Raw genomic sequence first — 14,734 nt, 5'->3', positions numbered from 1 at the left:
CCCAGGCACCCTACCATTAGGTTCTCTGTCTCCACCCCTTTTAAGGATCCAGGTGTTGAACCCCGTAGCTGGTGAATGAGCCAGATTATATTGAGCAAATGGAATTTTATTTCCATAAATTCAGGGAAAACATCCCTTCTACACAAAGGCGAGATTTATGGGGTACGGTCCTCAGAGAAACTGCTTCTAGGGGAGACCCCAACACTGAAGACAGGGGGTAGGGGTTACCCCAAACCTGAGACAGGCCTCATCGGCCATAGATACCCCAATACTGATGATTCAAAAACGTATTTGTCCTTGGGATCACCCCAGTGGGGGACTCCAGATCTCCCACCCCAGGTTGTCTTCCTGAGGGCTGAGGTGAGGAGAAAAAGAAAGGGAATACATGGAGAATGGAAACTAAAAATGTCCTGAGTCACTTGGAGGGAACCCCCACTATGAGGGAAAGGGCTGAGTTTTCCCTCCATATCCCCAGAGTATAGGGACAGCAGCAGTCAAGAGATCAAAATCCTAATTTTCTACCACCCTCCCAGAAATGAGAGGATATAGGCATGAGAAAGGGAAAAGGGTCAGATAGCTGGGAGGTTGTAATTTATAACCGATACAGGAAAAGATAGACCTGGGAGTCCTTTTTTAGGGGAAGGGATAGCTTGGTAGAAGTCGGGCAGCCAGGTGATAACAGAAGAACCAGGGCTCATTGCTGCATCTTCAAAGACACAGGTTTAGGAGTTCCAATCTTGGCATCCACAGGTTTAGAGTTCTTGGGTTGTCCAAAAAGGGGTTCAGGAAAGCCAAGGTTCAATGCAGGCCTCATAGAGTGAGCGGTTGGAGTGCCAAGCAGTGTGTGGGATCCCAGGTGTTGGACACCTCACAATGGCCCCCCGGGTCAACAGGGTCTTCAACCCAAAGGAATCCCGGAGATAAACCTTGGACAGAGAAGAAACAGAGGTAGAAACACAGGAGAAAAATACAGGGAGATATGTGAGGGGAAAGATATTGTGTTCCCAGGGCTGGATCTCCTTCCAAATTGCAGAGGAAATTTAGTGTCAGGGTTTCTCTCAGGAGAGAATCAGGGGAATGGGAGTCACAAGGGGTTCTTACCTGCTGCTTTTCCATCTCCAGTACTGTCTCATTTGCATCATAGAAGCCAAAAAAGCTGAAATGATTGGAGGGAGGAGAAGAAAACCTGGTGAATTTTCTTCTCTAGGTGACACAGGTTCCTCTTACTTCTCCTGCACCCAGCAGATTCTCCTCCCTCAATTAGCCATGACTCCACAGAACCCATTGCCCACCCACTATATTCCCCCCTCTTTCCACTGTCTCCAACCTGGACTGCCAAGGAGTGATAACACCATCATCCGGTCCCCCAATCAGAACCACACGCTTCACACGGAGAAAGTTCTTCCGCCACACTGCCCAGGAAAAGAAATTGCAAGTTAGGTTTAGATGCACAAATCAAATAAAGATAGTGGGAAATAGGGCTAAAGCCCTGAACGGAAGAAAGAAATATGAAGGGGGTGAGGATACACGTTGAGGAGAGGGACCTTGGGGAAGGGGCAGAAGAGTTGTAGTCAGGATAGCTCACCAGTGGCATTGGGATGGTCTCTCTCCCCATTGATTAGGGCCAGGAAGCTGCTGGCATTGAGGTACAAGTCAGAGTGGTGGGGATCTGGGGACAGAGAGATAGAAGAGGTATAGGTATTAAATACATAATGGACCCAGGAAGACCTGAGTTCAAATCCTGACTTGACACATATTGACTGAGTATCCGTGTCACTTAACTTCTCAGTTCTCTGGGTAATTCTGATTGTAAGTTGCAGAGAAGATATAGACCAGGGGTAGAGAACCTTTGGCCTCAAGGTCCTGAAGTTCCACCCTTTGACTGAATCCAAACTTCACTGAACAAATCCCCTTAATAAAAAGATTTGTTCCATAAAAGTTGGACTCAAATAAAATGCTGCACCCAAGGACCTAGAAGGCTATATGTGGCCTCAAGGTAGCAGGTTCCTCCACCCCTGATATAGACATAGCTATGAAATAGATATGAATGTTCCATATGTAATAAAATATATTAATATGTACAAATATTCTACACAATGTATGATTGTTCATAAATGTGTATACATAAAATATATATTCATATGTCTATATTAAAAGGAAATATCATCAGGTTGATCACAGCCTAATAAATTTTTCAGCCACATGAACTCTGTAAGAACATCTACTAAGTCATAGAGATGTTTCCATTTGAGTTGGTGAAAAGAGGTACCCACAGATCTTTAAAGAATTTAAGATACATACAGATACATAAAAGGAGAGAGAAACACTTAGAAAAATAGTCAAAGACAAAGAGTTGGACCCTCCCACTCACTGCCACTAATCCACTGTCCCAAGTCCCCTTTCCTCCTCTCACCATGCCAGTAGTTACAGATGGAGAATTCCTGACCCCAGGGGCTGTAGCAGATTCTGTACAGGTTGGACCTCATGGAGGTGGGGAACAACCATTTCAGGTAGTCTGTGTCTGGGAAGAGAAAGCCAGTCAGGTGGAATTGAGGTATATGCCCCCCTCAATATTCCTCAGAGAGCTGGGGAAAGGGGGACAGCCCTCTGATTACACACTGTGCAGGCCCAGCTCCTCATAGACCTGAAGAAAGGAGCTCCTGCCCCCTTCAGGGACTCGGGAAATCCAGCCCAGATTCACATCCTCTCCAGCTTCTGTTCTCTTTAAGGACTTGGGAAATCCAGCAGATGTTACCACTCTCCCCTCCCCCTCAGAGATGAGGCATCAGGAGCCTCTACTCACCTCCATACTGCCCCATCTGTGGAGATGAGAGGGAGATGAAAGTGTCCACATTGTGTTCATCCATGACAGAGAGTAGTGCACGGCAAATGAGGCCCCCTATAGCATGGTAGGGGAAGAAAAGGGGCAGTCATCTCACTGATCCAAAGACAGAAAAGAATATAGGAACTGGGGAAATAAAAGGGGGGTGATGGAGAACAGAGCTAGGTGCTACTCTGGGCACATATATGAGACAAGGACAAAATAATACAATATAAGCTGAGTACATTAATGGGTATGGGGTATAAATGATCAGAGTCAGAAAGTCTAGGGTCAGTAGAGGGGGGCTGGAGTAGTTAAAATGAGGCCAAATGCCAGGGCTATTCATTGGCATCGGGGATGAGAAACAGTAGAATTCAGAGGAAAGAGATAGGGTGAGAAGTGAGGGAGAAATGGTCACAAGTTAGGGAGGTCAGGCACCAAGACTCATACCCTGGGAATAACAGAGAAGATGTACTCCATGGGGGGACTGCTCCATGATAGGAGCCACAGCTTCCCGGAATCCTTGCACTTGTTCCCACAGTGGTCGAAGACTCTCTCCCCCATCGAAGAGATCCAACACTCTCACCAATGTCCCTGGATGTGTCTAGAGTGTGAGGGACAAAACCAGGACACCTATAAGGTGGTATGAGACAACCCTCCCCTACCACCCACATTTCCTCTCAAGTGAGTCTTCCTCTCAACCCAAGATCAAGCCAAAGTGTCTTTTTCCCCCTACTTTCTCCATATTAGCATCAGCTCGGTGGAGAACCCCGAAAAGGCCCCGAATGAGCTTGGAAGGAACCGATGTGTTGTTCCCTCGAAGCCAAGGTGCCCTAGCTTGCTTCCTCCCTCCCTCCCTCCCTGCCCCGCCCCCCCACCTCGTTGATGTACTGCAGCAGGTGCCTAAAGGTGGCAGAGCTGTCAAAGAGTCCATGCACTATGATGATAGGTTTGTAGGGAACTTTGGGGGACTCGGGAGCCGCAGGCAGCAGGAGAGGCAGCAGGGGCAATAGGAACACGACTCCCAGCGTGGGGAGCCGGGGCCCCCAGGACCCCAGCATGCTCCAGCCTGGGAAGGAGGACAAGATGGACCGTCAGCAAGAGTGGGTAAAGAGATCACCCTCCTCCTGCCTCGAGAACCCAGGCGTTTTCCCATTCCATTCTCCTCCCCTAATTCTGCCCATGGTTCCTGATCCAGTGCACCCCACTTTGCAACCTATGCCCGGCTATCTATACCAGCTCTTTTCCCAGCCCCGACTCAATTCTGGGTTCCATTCAGCCCCTTTCTGTTCCAAGTCCCGCATCTTCCTCCAGGTAGGCCCCCACCAAGGATGCTCCATGCTCCCATCTCCCCCCGACCCCCTTCCCATTCTGCAGTTTCAGCTGCAGCCCCGGGCCCCCAAGGAATAAGGAAGTTCAGCGCGCGCCCCCCACGCTCCCTGAACCTCATCATCACCACCCCTCCCGCCCCCCTTGCCTGGATCTGTGAGCTTCGCTCCTCCCCACGTTTACTTCCCCCCAGTCCAGAGCCAAGGGGGAGGGGGGGAGTGAGGAGGAAGAGGTGGGGGATGGGCGGAAGGAGGGGAAAGCGTCCTCCCGCAGAAAGGGTGTGGGTGGGAATTCGGGACTGAGCGACAACCCACGTCACGTCCGGGGCTTTCCCTGGCAACACGGAGGCGTCCCTAGGAACCTTTTGGGAGATTCGGTCCGGGTAAAGGACAGAGACTGATTGGAATGTTCCATCTGCTAAAAGAAGTGAGGGGAGAGGAGGCAGTGGAGGCATCCGTTTGGGAAAGAAACATGGAATCTGGAAAAAGGAATTTGGAGACGCAGGAGAACGACAATAGTCCCTGGTTCGGTTCCAGATAAGGAGACCCAGGGCCTGGCTCCCTTCACCTATTTCCCAGGACCCATTCATCTGCATTCCCTGCCAGTACCCACCGCATACTGTCACTCAGCCTGACCTTCACTGGGAGAGCTGGAGAAAAGTGGAGTCGGATTGGTGGAGAGAACTCAGGACCAAAGCCAGTTCTTCCAGGGCTCAGTTGGAGAGAACTCTGGACCAAAGCCAGTCCTTCCTGGGCTGTTTTCCTCCTTTCTCCGCACCCCCCCTCCCCCGCCCCAGTCCTCTGCCCCCGGGGTTAGTTCCTTACACCTCTTCAGCCTTGAGTGCATGTCGGACCACGGTCTCTAGTCACTGAGAGTCCTCGAAGTCCCTTGAGTGGAGTATGGAGGCTAGTCTGATCGGTACCTCAGGGACAACCTCCCCTACCCCAAATACAACTCCACCCCCACGAATCGTAAGGCCCTAAAGCAACTCGATGACTCACGCTCCTACCAGGGCGGTTCTTCCCTTTCATCTCAGCTGCCCCAATGCTCAAAACTCTGTGATCCCCACCTCATCACCCAGTCCAGCCCTTGGGCTGGGCCCCTCTCCTTGTACTCTGTTTCTTACCAAGCCTGCTAGTTCACTCCTTTTCCTAGCAATCTTCTGTTCTTTTTCAAAAGGCAGGTTTATTACTGCCTCTTGCTCCCCACGTGCCTTTAGTGAAAGTATATGGGAAAACATGTTGATTTTGCAAGATGTCAAAGTCACATTGCAAAATTTCTTTACAAAATGTTGTCTCCAAATAAAACCAATTTCCTCTCTCAAGTTATGTAAGGGTATATTTGAAGAGAGGGAAAGTGTGATGGAAGTGTGTGTTAAGTAGAGTGAGCTTCACAATTTTTGCTGAACCTGGAGGAGAAACACTTAAAATGGTCACAGAATTATCCTGGGAACCTCTGAGATATGAGAGAGGGCGGAGGGAGAGGAAGGGATAGAGAGAAAGAGAGAGCTCTTTAAGCTACAATGCCACCTCTGAGCTCCCTGCATGAACATCACCATGCCCACAGCCATCCCCCTCCTCTCTAACCTTTCCAGTAGGCAAGCCAGGAAACAAACAAACTCTAAAAGATACACATTGAACTAATTGTAGAAAGCCTTAGCAATATGGAAGTTGCAGCATTCTACAGATCCTTAAAGAAATGGAACTGTATTCTGAAGAATGGAATTGACTCTCACAGTGATAGAAGTGGGGGTTGGGAGAAGGGATCACAAGGAGTGATCCAGGTATTACTTGAGAATCTCACTGTCCCTATCCCTACTCCATGCACAACCCAGAAAACTGTTTTTTTCTGTCTTCTTGTCTATTTTCTTCTTGTTTCTGTAGTATCATCCCTGTCTCAGGTATAAATATTTCTGGCTTAATATGCCTAAAACCAAACTTATCTTTCCCAAAAAACCCTCTCCCACTTCCCTATTAGAGTAAGAGAGCAACACCATTCTCCTTCTTCTTCATACTCAAGCATAGGTGTCATCCTCTATCCCTCACTATCTTTTACCCCACCCACGTATCCAATCTGTTGTCAAGGCCTGTCAATTTCACCTTTGCAAGAGGTTGGAGGAGATTTGAGTTACTAGTTATTATCAATCAATCAACCACCATTTATTAAATACCTACTACATGCCAAACATTGTACAATGCAAGAGGGATACAGAGGCAAAAGGCAAAAAAAAGTCTATCCCCTCCAGGAGTTTACATCCTAATGGAGAAGAGAACATATATATATATATATATGTGTGTGTGTGTGTGTGTGTGTGTGTGTGTGTGTGTGTGTGTGTGTGTGTGTGTATACAAAACAGATATGAAGTAATCTAGGGGACTGGAGGGGAGGAATTGGTGAAGGAACCAGGAAAGGCTTCATGATTAAAGAAAGAGGAAAGGGATCCAACATGTTTATAACAGCTCTTTTTATAGTGTCAAAGGATTGGAAATGAAGGGAGTGTCCATTAGTTATGGAATGTCTGAACAACTTAAGATATATGAAAGTAATAGAATATTATTGTGCCATGAGAAATTATCAAAGGGACATTTCAGAGAAACTGGGAAAGCCTTCTATGAACTGATGCAGAGTGAAGTGATTAGAATCAGGGGAACAATTTATGCATAACTTAGGGTCAAGTCTTCATAACTCTCTTTTTATTGATACACAGGATACTGATTGAACCCTGAACCAAGGACCCAAGTGAGGAATAAAGTTGGCTTAAGAGCTTGTGAGAAGAGAGACCTTCTTCCTGCTTTTGAATTTAAGATACATGAATCCAGACTCTTCTGGGAGAAGTATGGAGAGAAAGAGAATGGACATTGAAAGACGGTCGAATAGGGGAAAGCCAATCCTCCAAAACATCCCTAATTTCTAGGTTACCTCTCTAGAGACTTTGGGAGGTTTCCCCTTAGGTGAGATAGGAAAGGTCATTCACTCTGTGTATTGTCTGGTATCTTTTAATCTGTAAAACTTTTCAGATTTCTGTTTATTATCTGTTTCTTGGGTTTATTTAGTATTCACTCTCTGTGGTGTTGCTTGTGTGTGTGTGTGTGTGTGTGTGTGTGTCTAAAAACCAGCATTTGGTGGGAAACAGTCAAGCCTTAAGATATAAGCCTGGGATACTCCTTCCCCTTTAAGGGATAGCAACCAGGGAAGCAGCTTGAACCTAAAAATAATTTACCCTAGAAATATTTAAGGAATGAGCAGATAGATATAATTCTAGCATGATACCTTCTTTCTGAAGAGAAAAGAATAGCCAACCTAGTGGCCCCAATCCACTGCTCCCCTCCAGGCAAGAATCAAAGTCTCCCTTGTAGAGAGGTAGGTTAGATTCCAGAGAGAGTTATTCTTGCCTCTCATAAAGCCATGTTTAGACAACTCAGGCAGAAATACATAACCTACACACACAACACCCACACACTCTACCTGTCCAATAACAATAACATTGTTTAAAAAAAACAACACAACTATGAAGTTCCTAAGAACTATAATACACATAATAATGAACCATGGTTCCAGACAACCAATGATAAATAATGCTGCTATATCCTGACAGAAAGGGGATAGACTCAAAATGCAGAATGAAATGTATATTTATGGAGACAGCCAATGTGGGGATTTGTTTTGTTTGATTATATATATTCATTGCAACCATTTAATTTTCCTTTTTTTGCAATCAGAATGGCAGTTTTGTTCATAAAAAAATAAAATATAAAAAAAGAGAGTCCTCATGCAGAAGGTGGTAATCAGATTTAGTGTTGAAGGAAACCAAGTATTCCTGGAGACTGAGGGGATGAATTCTGGGTGAAGGAGATACACTGTGGGAGACAGTGTCATCAATGAGGAATAACAAATAGGCTGGTTTGACTGGACTCTAGAGAGCATGGAGAGGAATAAAGCATATAACACTAAAACAGTAAATTGGGATCAGTTTGTGAATATTTTTTAAAATGTCAAACTAATTTCTATGTAATCCTAGAGGTCATAGGGAGTCATTAGAATTTATTGAGTTAAGGGATTGTGACATTGTCAGAACTGCACTTTAGGAAAAACACTGGCTGCTGTGTGGAAGATGGACTGAAGTAGAAAGAGATTTGAGGCAAAGAGATCAATTACGATATTGCAGTAATGCAAACAAAACGTAATGAAGTCCCTAATTAGAATGGTGTCTATATAAGTGAAGAGAAGGGGAAAGGGGCAAGATTTGGCAACAGCTTGGATCTGTGACATGAGTAAGAGAGGGGATTTGAGGATACTCCTGATACTGCTGTAATTACGAACCTGTGTGACTGAAAGATAGTAGTACCTTTAACAGAAGTAAAAAAAAAATTTTTGAAAGAGAAGTCTGTTTGGGGAATAAGATGAGTTCAGTTTTGGGCAAGTGAATTTGAGACACCTATAGGTGTCTATCCAGCATACAGTTCATGATATAGTGAGAGAGTAGGGGAAATACACATAGATAAATAGATATTACACATTACATATTATATATAAACACATGTATTATATTATCTATTAATATAATCATATATTACATACAATATGTCTATATACTTTGTGTATGTATGTATCATATTGTATTATCTAGATAGAATTCATCTGCATAAAAGTGATTATTGAACTCATGAGAGCTGATGAAATCACCAAGAAAGATAATAGACCAAGGACAGAGCCTTGAGACACATTAACAGTTAATGGGGCATAATGTGGTTTATGAACCACCAGAAGATACTTAAGAAAGTGTGATCAGATAGGTAGGAAGAAGACTAAAAGACAAGAGGATCATGAAAATCCAAAGGGGAGAGTGGTTAAGAAAATTAGCTCACATTTAGATATCAATTTATAATCAAAAAGACACTTTCCTCACAATTGTCCTGGAAGGTAAGTTACACAAATATTATCCCCCTCTTATAGATGAGAAGACCAAGGTTCTGAGAGTAACTTGTCCACTTGCCCAAAGTCAAAAAACTAATGAGCTATGAAGTGAGGACGGGAACTCAGATCTCCTGATTTAAATACACTTTCTGCTATACAAGCCACCTCTCCCTCCTAATATTAATCTGTATTCTTAATCCATCTCTGAATGCTAAAGAATAAGGGATTTCACCCTGTAGTTGTCCCTCCCTTTTATGTAGGTTCAAATCACAGAAGAGCGCTGAAATCTTCTTTACCAGGAAGAACCCCTAGAACCAAATATTTCCCAACTAGCAGCTAGTTTGGGTCTCTTGCTTCCATGTCCCTATCCATAAACACAGTTTCCCAAAGTGTTTGTCTTCCTAACCATTGGGTTGATGAAGGAAGGAGTCAGTTACTTGGAGGAAGGTTGGACACCTGGGTATTTGTGGAAAGCATCAGGAAATGCAGGTAGAAGAATGAACAGCTGTGCCTGAAGAAATCTTCTCTCAACCTCTTCCCTTCCTATCCTTGTTCCAAACTCAGTTAGTTCAGTAGATTATTGGAGACTGGGAAAGAGGAGCAACACTGAAAAGTCTAATTCCCTCCTCCTTCTACTCCACCTGCTTCAGTTCTAGTCTGTTTCCATGGCAACCTCAGAGGATCAAAAGCTGAGGACCAAGAATCCCTGGGTCCTCCAGGGGGTCAAAGGAAGAAAAAGGCAAGAGTGGAGGTGGTACCAAGAGAGATTGAGTAGGGGTATGTGTGTGGGGCACCCCCTTCCAGCTCGGTCCCTTTAAGCTCCCCCTCCTCTCTCCTCCTTTCCTCCGCCCCCCTTCCTCCCCCTTTCTCCATCTCTCCCCTCTCTCCATCTCTCCTCTGCTCTCTCAGGCTGCGCCATCCGTGCTTCTAGACTCTGTTGTCTGCTGACATCCCCAAACTGACAAGGAACTCCACATTCTGGCACTCCAGATCCCACAGTCATGTCATCAGAAAAATCAGGTAAAAAAAAAATCTTTCTTCTCTGACTTTTTCCCCAGCACATAAATCCTCCTGCCTTCTCTGACCTCTGCAGCCTAAGTTCCCCTCCCCCCCATTTTCCTTGGTATCCAAGACTTGGTTCTGGATTCATCCTTCCCTCCCTTCTGCTTCCCTAATTCCTCTATCTCTCCTTCCTCTTTCTCCTCATTTCAGGTTCTCTGCTTTAATTCCCATCCTCTTCCCTTTCCTACTGCCCACTTTTGCTTCTTCCCTTCTCTTTCCCAGGTTGGGGGGGGGGGTGGGGGGAGGGGGAGAGGAGGAAGGGAGGAAGACTGAGAGAAAGCTAGTTAGGACCACAGTGTTTAGATGTAGATATAAAAGGGAATATACCACAAGTATCAAAATATGGAATGACAGCTATGTAGCTACCCTAGCATATGAACAGTCACATTCACTCATAGAGAATCATAAATACATCCTCGCTTGGGGAGACCGAGAAATCTAGCACTCTTTCTCCCCCTTTAAAGAAATTTCTGAACTCCTCCTACAGTCAGACAGGTAAAGGTACACCACACAGAGATAGACATACTTACAGTTGAGCACATGCAAATAAATACATAAGCTGCCATGTGCTGTCATGGTCTTACATGGACAGATCCAAACAATATTAGCACAAAACATCCCCCGTCAAGGGCTTTCACATAAGATGGGTAAGGTACATTAAGGTGCATGTGGTAGGAACCCTGGCAACTGATGGATTTTGGGGGGAATGGGGATGTTATGATAAGAAGAAGAGCACAGTGACCTAAAAAAAAAAAAAAAGATTAAAAGAGGAGGCTTTGACTGGGGTGGGCTGGGATTTTGTTCGAAGACTGAGACTAGCTTAAATATAACTAACCCCCTTCCCTACTCCCAAGCTGAAGGATGGAGACTTACACCTTTTATTTCTCTCTTCCTTTCTTCCTGCCTCCCTGACCCTGTTTCTATCTGTGTTGGTCTGCCTATCTTTTTCTGTGTCTCTGATTCCTGTGTCGTCTGCATCTCTCCGTATCCCTCTGTTTCTATCTCCCTTCCCTGTTTTCCACCTGCCCGCACCACCTCAGGTCTCCCGGATTCGGTTCCTCATACTTCTCCTCCCCCTTACAATGCACCCCAGCCCCCAGCCGACCCCCCTGCCCCACCTCCTCAGGCACCCTCCACTTCCCATCACCACCATCACCACCACTACCACCAGTCGGGCACCGCCACACTCCCAAGATTAGGGGCTGGTGGGCTGGCTTCTCCAGCCGCCCCTGCCCAACGGGGCCCCTTGTCCTCAGCTACGTTGCCCCGCCCTCCTCACCACGCCCCCCCAGGACCTGCCCCTGGGGCTCCCCCTCCTGGGTGTGCTACCCTGCCCCGCCTGCCCCCAGACCCCTACCTCCAGGAGACCCGCTTTGAGGGTCCACTGCCCCCTCCCCCTCCGGCCGCCGCCGCCCCGCCCCCACCTGCGCCTGCTCCTCCCGCTCCTGCACAGGGTTTTGTGGTGCCCACACACCCAGGTACCGTGGGTACCCTGCCCCTTGGAGGCTACGTGGCCCCTGGGTACCCCCTGCAGCTGCAGCCCTGCACCGCCTATCTGCCCGTCTATCCCGTGGGCGCCGTGAGTGCAGAAGGGTAGATAGGGGAAAGGGAAAGGGGAAGGGGAAACTTGGGGTGGTGTATGGAGGGCATCCGAACCAGGAGAGGAGGTAAGGGACCAGGAGAAGCGGGCACAAGGAGGGTGGTGGGGAAGGCTTGGAGGCACTGGGAAAAAATAAAAAAAAGGAAGGGGTACATCAAGTAAATGGAAGAGGGGCACAAGGGAATAGGAGTGGGAGGCACTGGAGGGGGTACCCAAGAGGCCTGGGCGTGGAGGGATTGGGGATAGCAGGGATGCGGATCCTTAAGGAACAAGCATAGGATTACATTATTGACAATACTTTTGATTAGAAAGAGAGACTTTAATATGATCGGCCTACTGACTGCAAACTGCACTCTTTCGGCCACGGGAGGGATACTGGACATGATAAGTCAGGGTCCTGACTGTGACCCCGGTTCCCTACCCTTTCTTTCCTCAGCCATACACAGGAGGAGCGCCGGGAGGGACTGGAGTGACCCCCACGCTTTCCCCTCCACCCTTGGGCCCAGGGCTGGCCCTATTAGAGCCCAGGCGCCCGCCGCACGACTACTTGCCAATAGCTGTGCTCACCACAATTTGTTGCTTTTGGCCGACCGGCATCATAGCTATCTTCAAGGCGGTACAGGTGAGCGGGTGGAGGTAAAAGGGACCAGGGGGAGGGGCCGGAAATGAGAGAGTGTGGAGTAGGATCCGAAGGGGTCGGAAAGGTAGGCAGAGAGGGCGGTGACTGAGGTAGCCCGGAGTGTGCTGGTAATGGATGCTACAGTGGAGGTGGTTGGGTTAGGGACTGTGCAAACTTGGATTTCATTCTGTCACTTCCCAAGCCTCGTATGGCTGATGGGGAGAGAGAGGTCAAAGACTGGGTCCTTGAGAAACTGAGAGGATCTTGCGAGGAGATTCATCTTTCTCTAGTCCAGGACAGGACAAAGGTGTGTGATGAGTCATTTGTGGGTTGTTTACCTGACCTCGGACCTTCCTCCTCCCTCCCATGCAGGTGCGGACCGCTGTGGCCCGTGGAGACATGGTGTCAGCGGAGATCGCATCTCGGGAGGCTCGGAATTTCTCCTTCATCTCCCTGGCCGTGGGCATCGCAGCCATGGTGCTCTGTACCATTCTCACAGTGGTTATCATCATAGCTGCGCAGCACCACGACACGGACTGGGATCCTTAGGGACTTCCCTCCTCCTCCTGCCTGGAGACTCCTTAAACCCATTTTCCTGGGATACCCTTCCCTTCCCCTAGTGATGGCCTTCCAGTCTCCTATCCTCCTCCCACAATACCCAGCAGACCAGCCCGTGGAGCCTCCAAAGCTGGAAACATCCCTAAAACTGGCCAGGATGTTTTCCACTAGAGGAAACTGCAAATCCAGATCCCTAGGAATATGGCCTTTGGGAAATCTCCAAAGCCCATTTCCCTTAAGCCTCAGAACCTCTGCAGTCAGATACAGAAGCTTGCAACTCCCTATTGGTTCAGCCTAACAGGAACCACAACCTCCCCAGGGTCCAGCAATCAGACTCCCCTTATCACTTGGGGTTAATTTGAGCCTCAGAAGTTAATCCCCTACATGGTCTGCCCCCAGCCCTTAGCAAAGCTTCTCTTTTGGCTCCTGGTGTTATACTCCATTTGCTTCTCAGGCCTCTCTCACCTTCTGGGGGACCTCTGCCAACTCTAGGTATGCCTGTACAGTCCCAAGCTCTCATGACAGCCAGGGAGGCCCTCTTCTCCTTCATTTTACCAGACTTTGGATTACCCTTTATGTGTGGACTAAGATGTTGGGGCCTCTGGCTCCTGAACCTCTTCCAGCCTTACCCCAAGAATGAAGCTCCCCGTACCTTACCCTCCCCAGGCAGAGGAGCCAGAAAAGGAGAGGGAAATCCACAAACTTTACTCCTTTTCTCTGGGCAAGGGAAACCAGGCACCCAGGGTTAGGCCTGGATCCAACCCCTTGTCCTCTGAGGACCCCAACTCTCCAGTTCTCATCTCCCTACCACCTGCTCGGGCTGCTCCCCACCCTTCCCCATACAGTGTTTGACAAACTGTACAGTCTCAAAGATGGTGTGATATTTCCAAAGATGAGATTAAAGAGATATTGTGGTCTTATTGCCCTAAATTCTGGAGACTACTGCTGAACTCATACCCTGAATCCACCCATCCTCACCTCCCACTCTCACAGTGCAGAGGGAAATAGAGATCAATGAAGAATAAGGGAAAGAGGCTGAGGGAAGGAGATACAGACTTCACCTGAAATAAAGAGAAAAGGCAGTAGTGATATATTGGAAAGAGGACTGCAGTAGAAGGAAAGCTAGTATAGTTATTGTGTGACCTTGGCCAAGGCATTTTGCTTTTCTGTAGCCCAGTTTTCTCTTTTGTAAAATGTTGGTCTTTAGGATCCCTTCTAGCCTTCTATAGAACCTTCTAGTTCTATGAATCTAAAACAGGAATGAGAGAGAAGGGAGTAGCTGGTACTTGCAGGCTCTGTCTAATGTCCTCAGGATTCCAGTTGAACTTCTCCCTTCCCTTCCTTATCCCCTATCTACCAGGGAACAGCTTGCCGGGGAGCAAGGTGTACAATGTAGGCCCAGGATCTCCTGGAATAGCTGTCAAAAGCAGATTAATCCAACATCTGAAGTAGTAACACCAAAGCTGAGAAGAGGATCAAGGGCTATCCAGACATTTCCAAATGAAGAGTCAGGATACAGCAAAGAGCTGGAATAAGACAGGAGAATGAGAGAATGAGTTGAGTAGAATTGAGGTTTAAGGTGGTGTCTGTATGGGCAACTCTTACCACAATCTTGGGGGATGGGGAAAGTTAGGTGAGATTGAAGATTCTTCAGTCAAGTTGGGCTGTACCAATCCCTTTCTTCACCCAGAATTCAACAAAGGGAACTTCTTGGGGAAGCCAGGTCTTGGAGATATCAAGGGCAAAAGAGGAAGTTGTGTTTCATATTTGTGTCCATGATTTTGTCTTCCGATATCCTCTGGGAACTTTTCACTTACATCATCCTCTCCCA

The 14,734-nt window shown here is 47.3% G+C and overlaps 2 protein-coding genes across 3 annotated transcripts; one reads left to right on the top strand and one right to left on the bottom strand.

Annotated features, from left to right (window-relative positions):
* Window positions 1-85: 85 nt before the first annotated feature.
* On the bottom strand, window positions 86-5,131 carry PPT2 (palmitoyl-protein thioesterase 2). The gene is made up of 9 exons (XM_072637626.1): window positions 4,975-5,131; window positions 3,700-3,890; window positions 3,272-3,425; window positions 2,804-2,899; window positions 2,414-2,521; window positions 1,586-1,669; window positions 1,328-1,412; window positions 1,102-1,156; window positions 86-926 (listed from the first exon to the last, which is right to left on the bottom strand). The coding sequence occupies exons 1-9, from the start codon at window positions 4,994-4,996 to the stop codon at window positions 783-785; spliced, it is 939 nt and encodes a 312-aa protein (XP_072493727.1). The 5' UTR covers window positions 4,997-5,131; the 3' UTR covers window positions 86-782.
* A 4,811-nt stretch (window positions 5,132-9,942) lies between these two features.
* Window positions 9,943-13,833, top strand: PRRT1 (proline rich transmembrane protein 1). 2 transcript variants are annotated; one of them, XM_072637592.1, is made up of 4 exons: window positions 9,943-10,084; window positions 11,167-11,604; window positions 12,163-12,348; window positions 12,718-13,833. In XM_072637592.1, exons 1-4 carry the CDS (start codon window positions 10,066-10,068, stop codon window positions 12,963-12,965), a joined length of 891 nt encoding a protein of 296 aa, XP_072493693.1. In that variant the 5' UTR covers window positions 9,943-10,065; the 3' UTR covers window positions 12,966-13,833. The 2 variants fall into 2 exon arrangements, with proteins under 2 accessions (XP_072493693.1, XP_072493692.1); XM_072637591.1 differs by having other exon boundaries at window positions 11,167-11,705.
* Window positions 13,834-14,734: the final 901 nt, after the last annotated feature.

Source organism: Notamacropus eugenii, chromosome 2 (assembly GCF_028372415.1).
Source record: "Notamacropus eugenii isolate mMacEug1 chromosome 2, mMacEug1.pri_v2, whole genome shotgun sequence".
In the NCBI taxonomy this organism is placed as follows: Eukaryota; Metazoa; Chordata; class Mammalia; order Diprotodontia; family Macropodidae; genus Notamacropus; species Notamacropus eugenii.
This window is presented reverse-complemented; position numbering and strand designations above follow the sequence as displayed.

Excerpts from the sequence above, each read along its gene's own strand:
- PRRT1 (XM_072637591.1), top strand. Across the intron at positions 11,706-12,162 it reads CCGTCTATCCCGTGGGCGCC|CCATACACAGGAGGAGCGCC; the intron begins GTGAGTGCAGAA and ends TTCTTTCCTCAG. Across the intron at positions 12,349-12,717 it reads CTATCTTCAAGGCGGTACAG|GTGCGGACCGCTGTGGCCCG; the intron begins GTGAGCGGGTGG and ends CCTCCCATGCAG.
- PPT2 (XM_072637626.1), bottom strand. The coding sequence starts at position 4,996 with ATGCACTCAAGGCTGAAGAGGT. Across the intron at positions 3,891-4,974 it reads GCACTCAAGGCTGAAGAGGT|GCTGGAGCATGCTGGGGTCC; the intron begins GTAAGGAACTAA and ends CCTCCTTCCCAG. Across the intron at positions 1,157-1,327 it reads ATCACTCCTTGGCAGTCCAG|CTTTTTTGGCTTCTATGATG; the intron begins GTTGGAGACAGT and ends CAATCATTTCAG.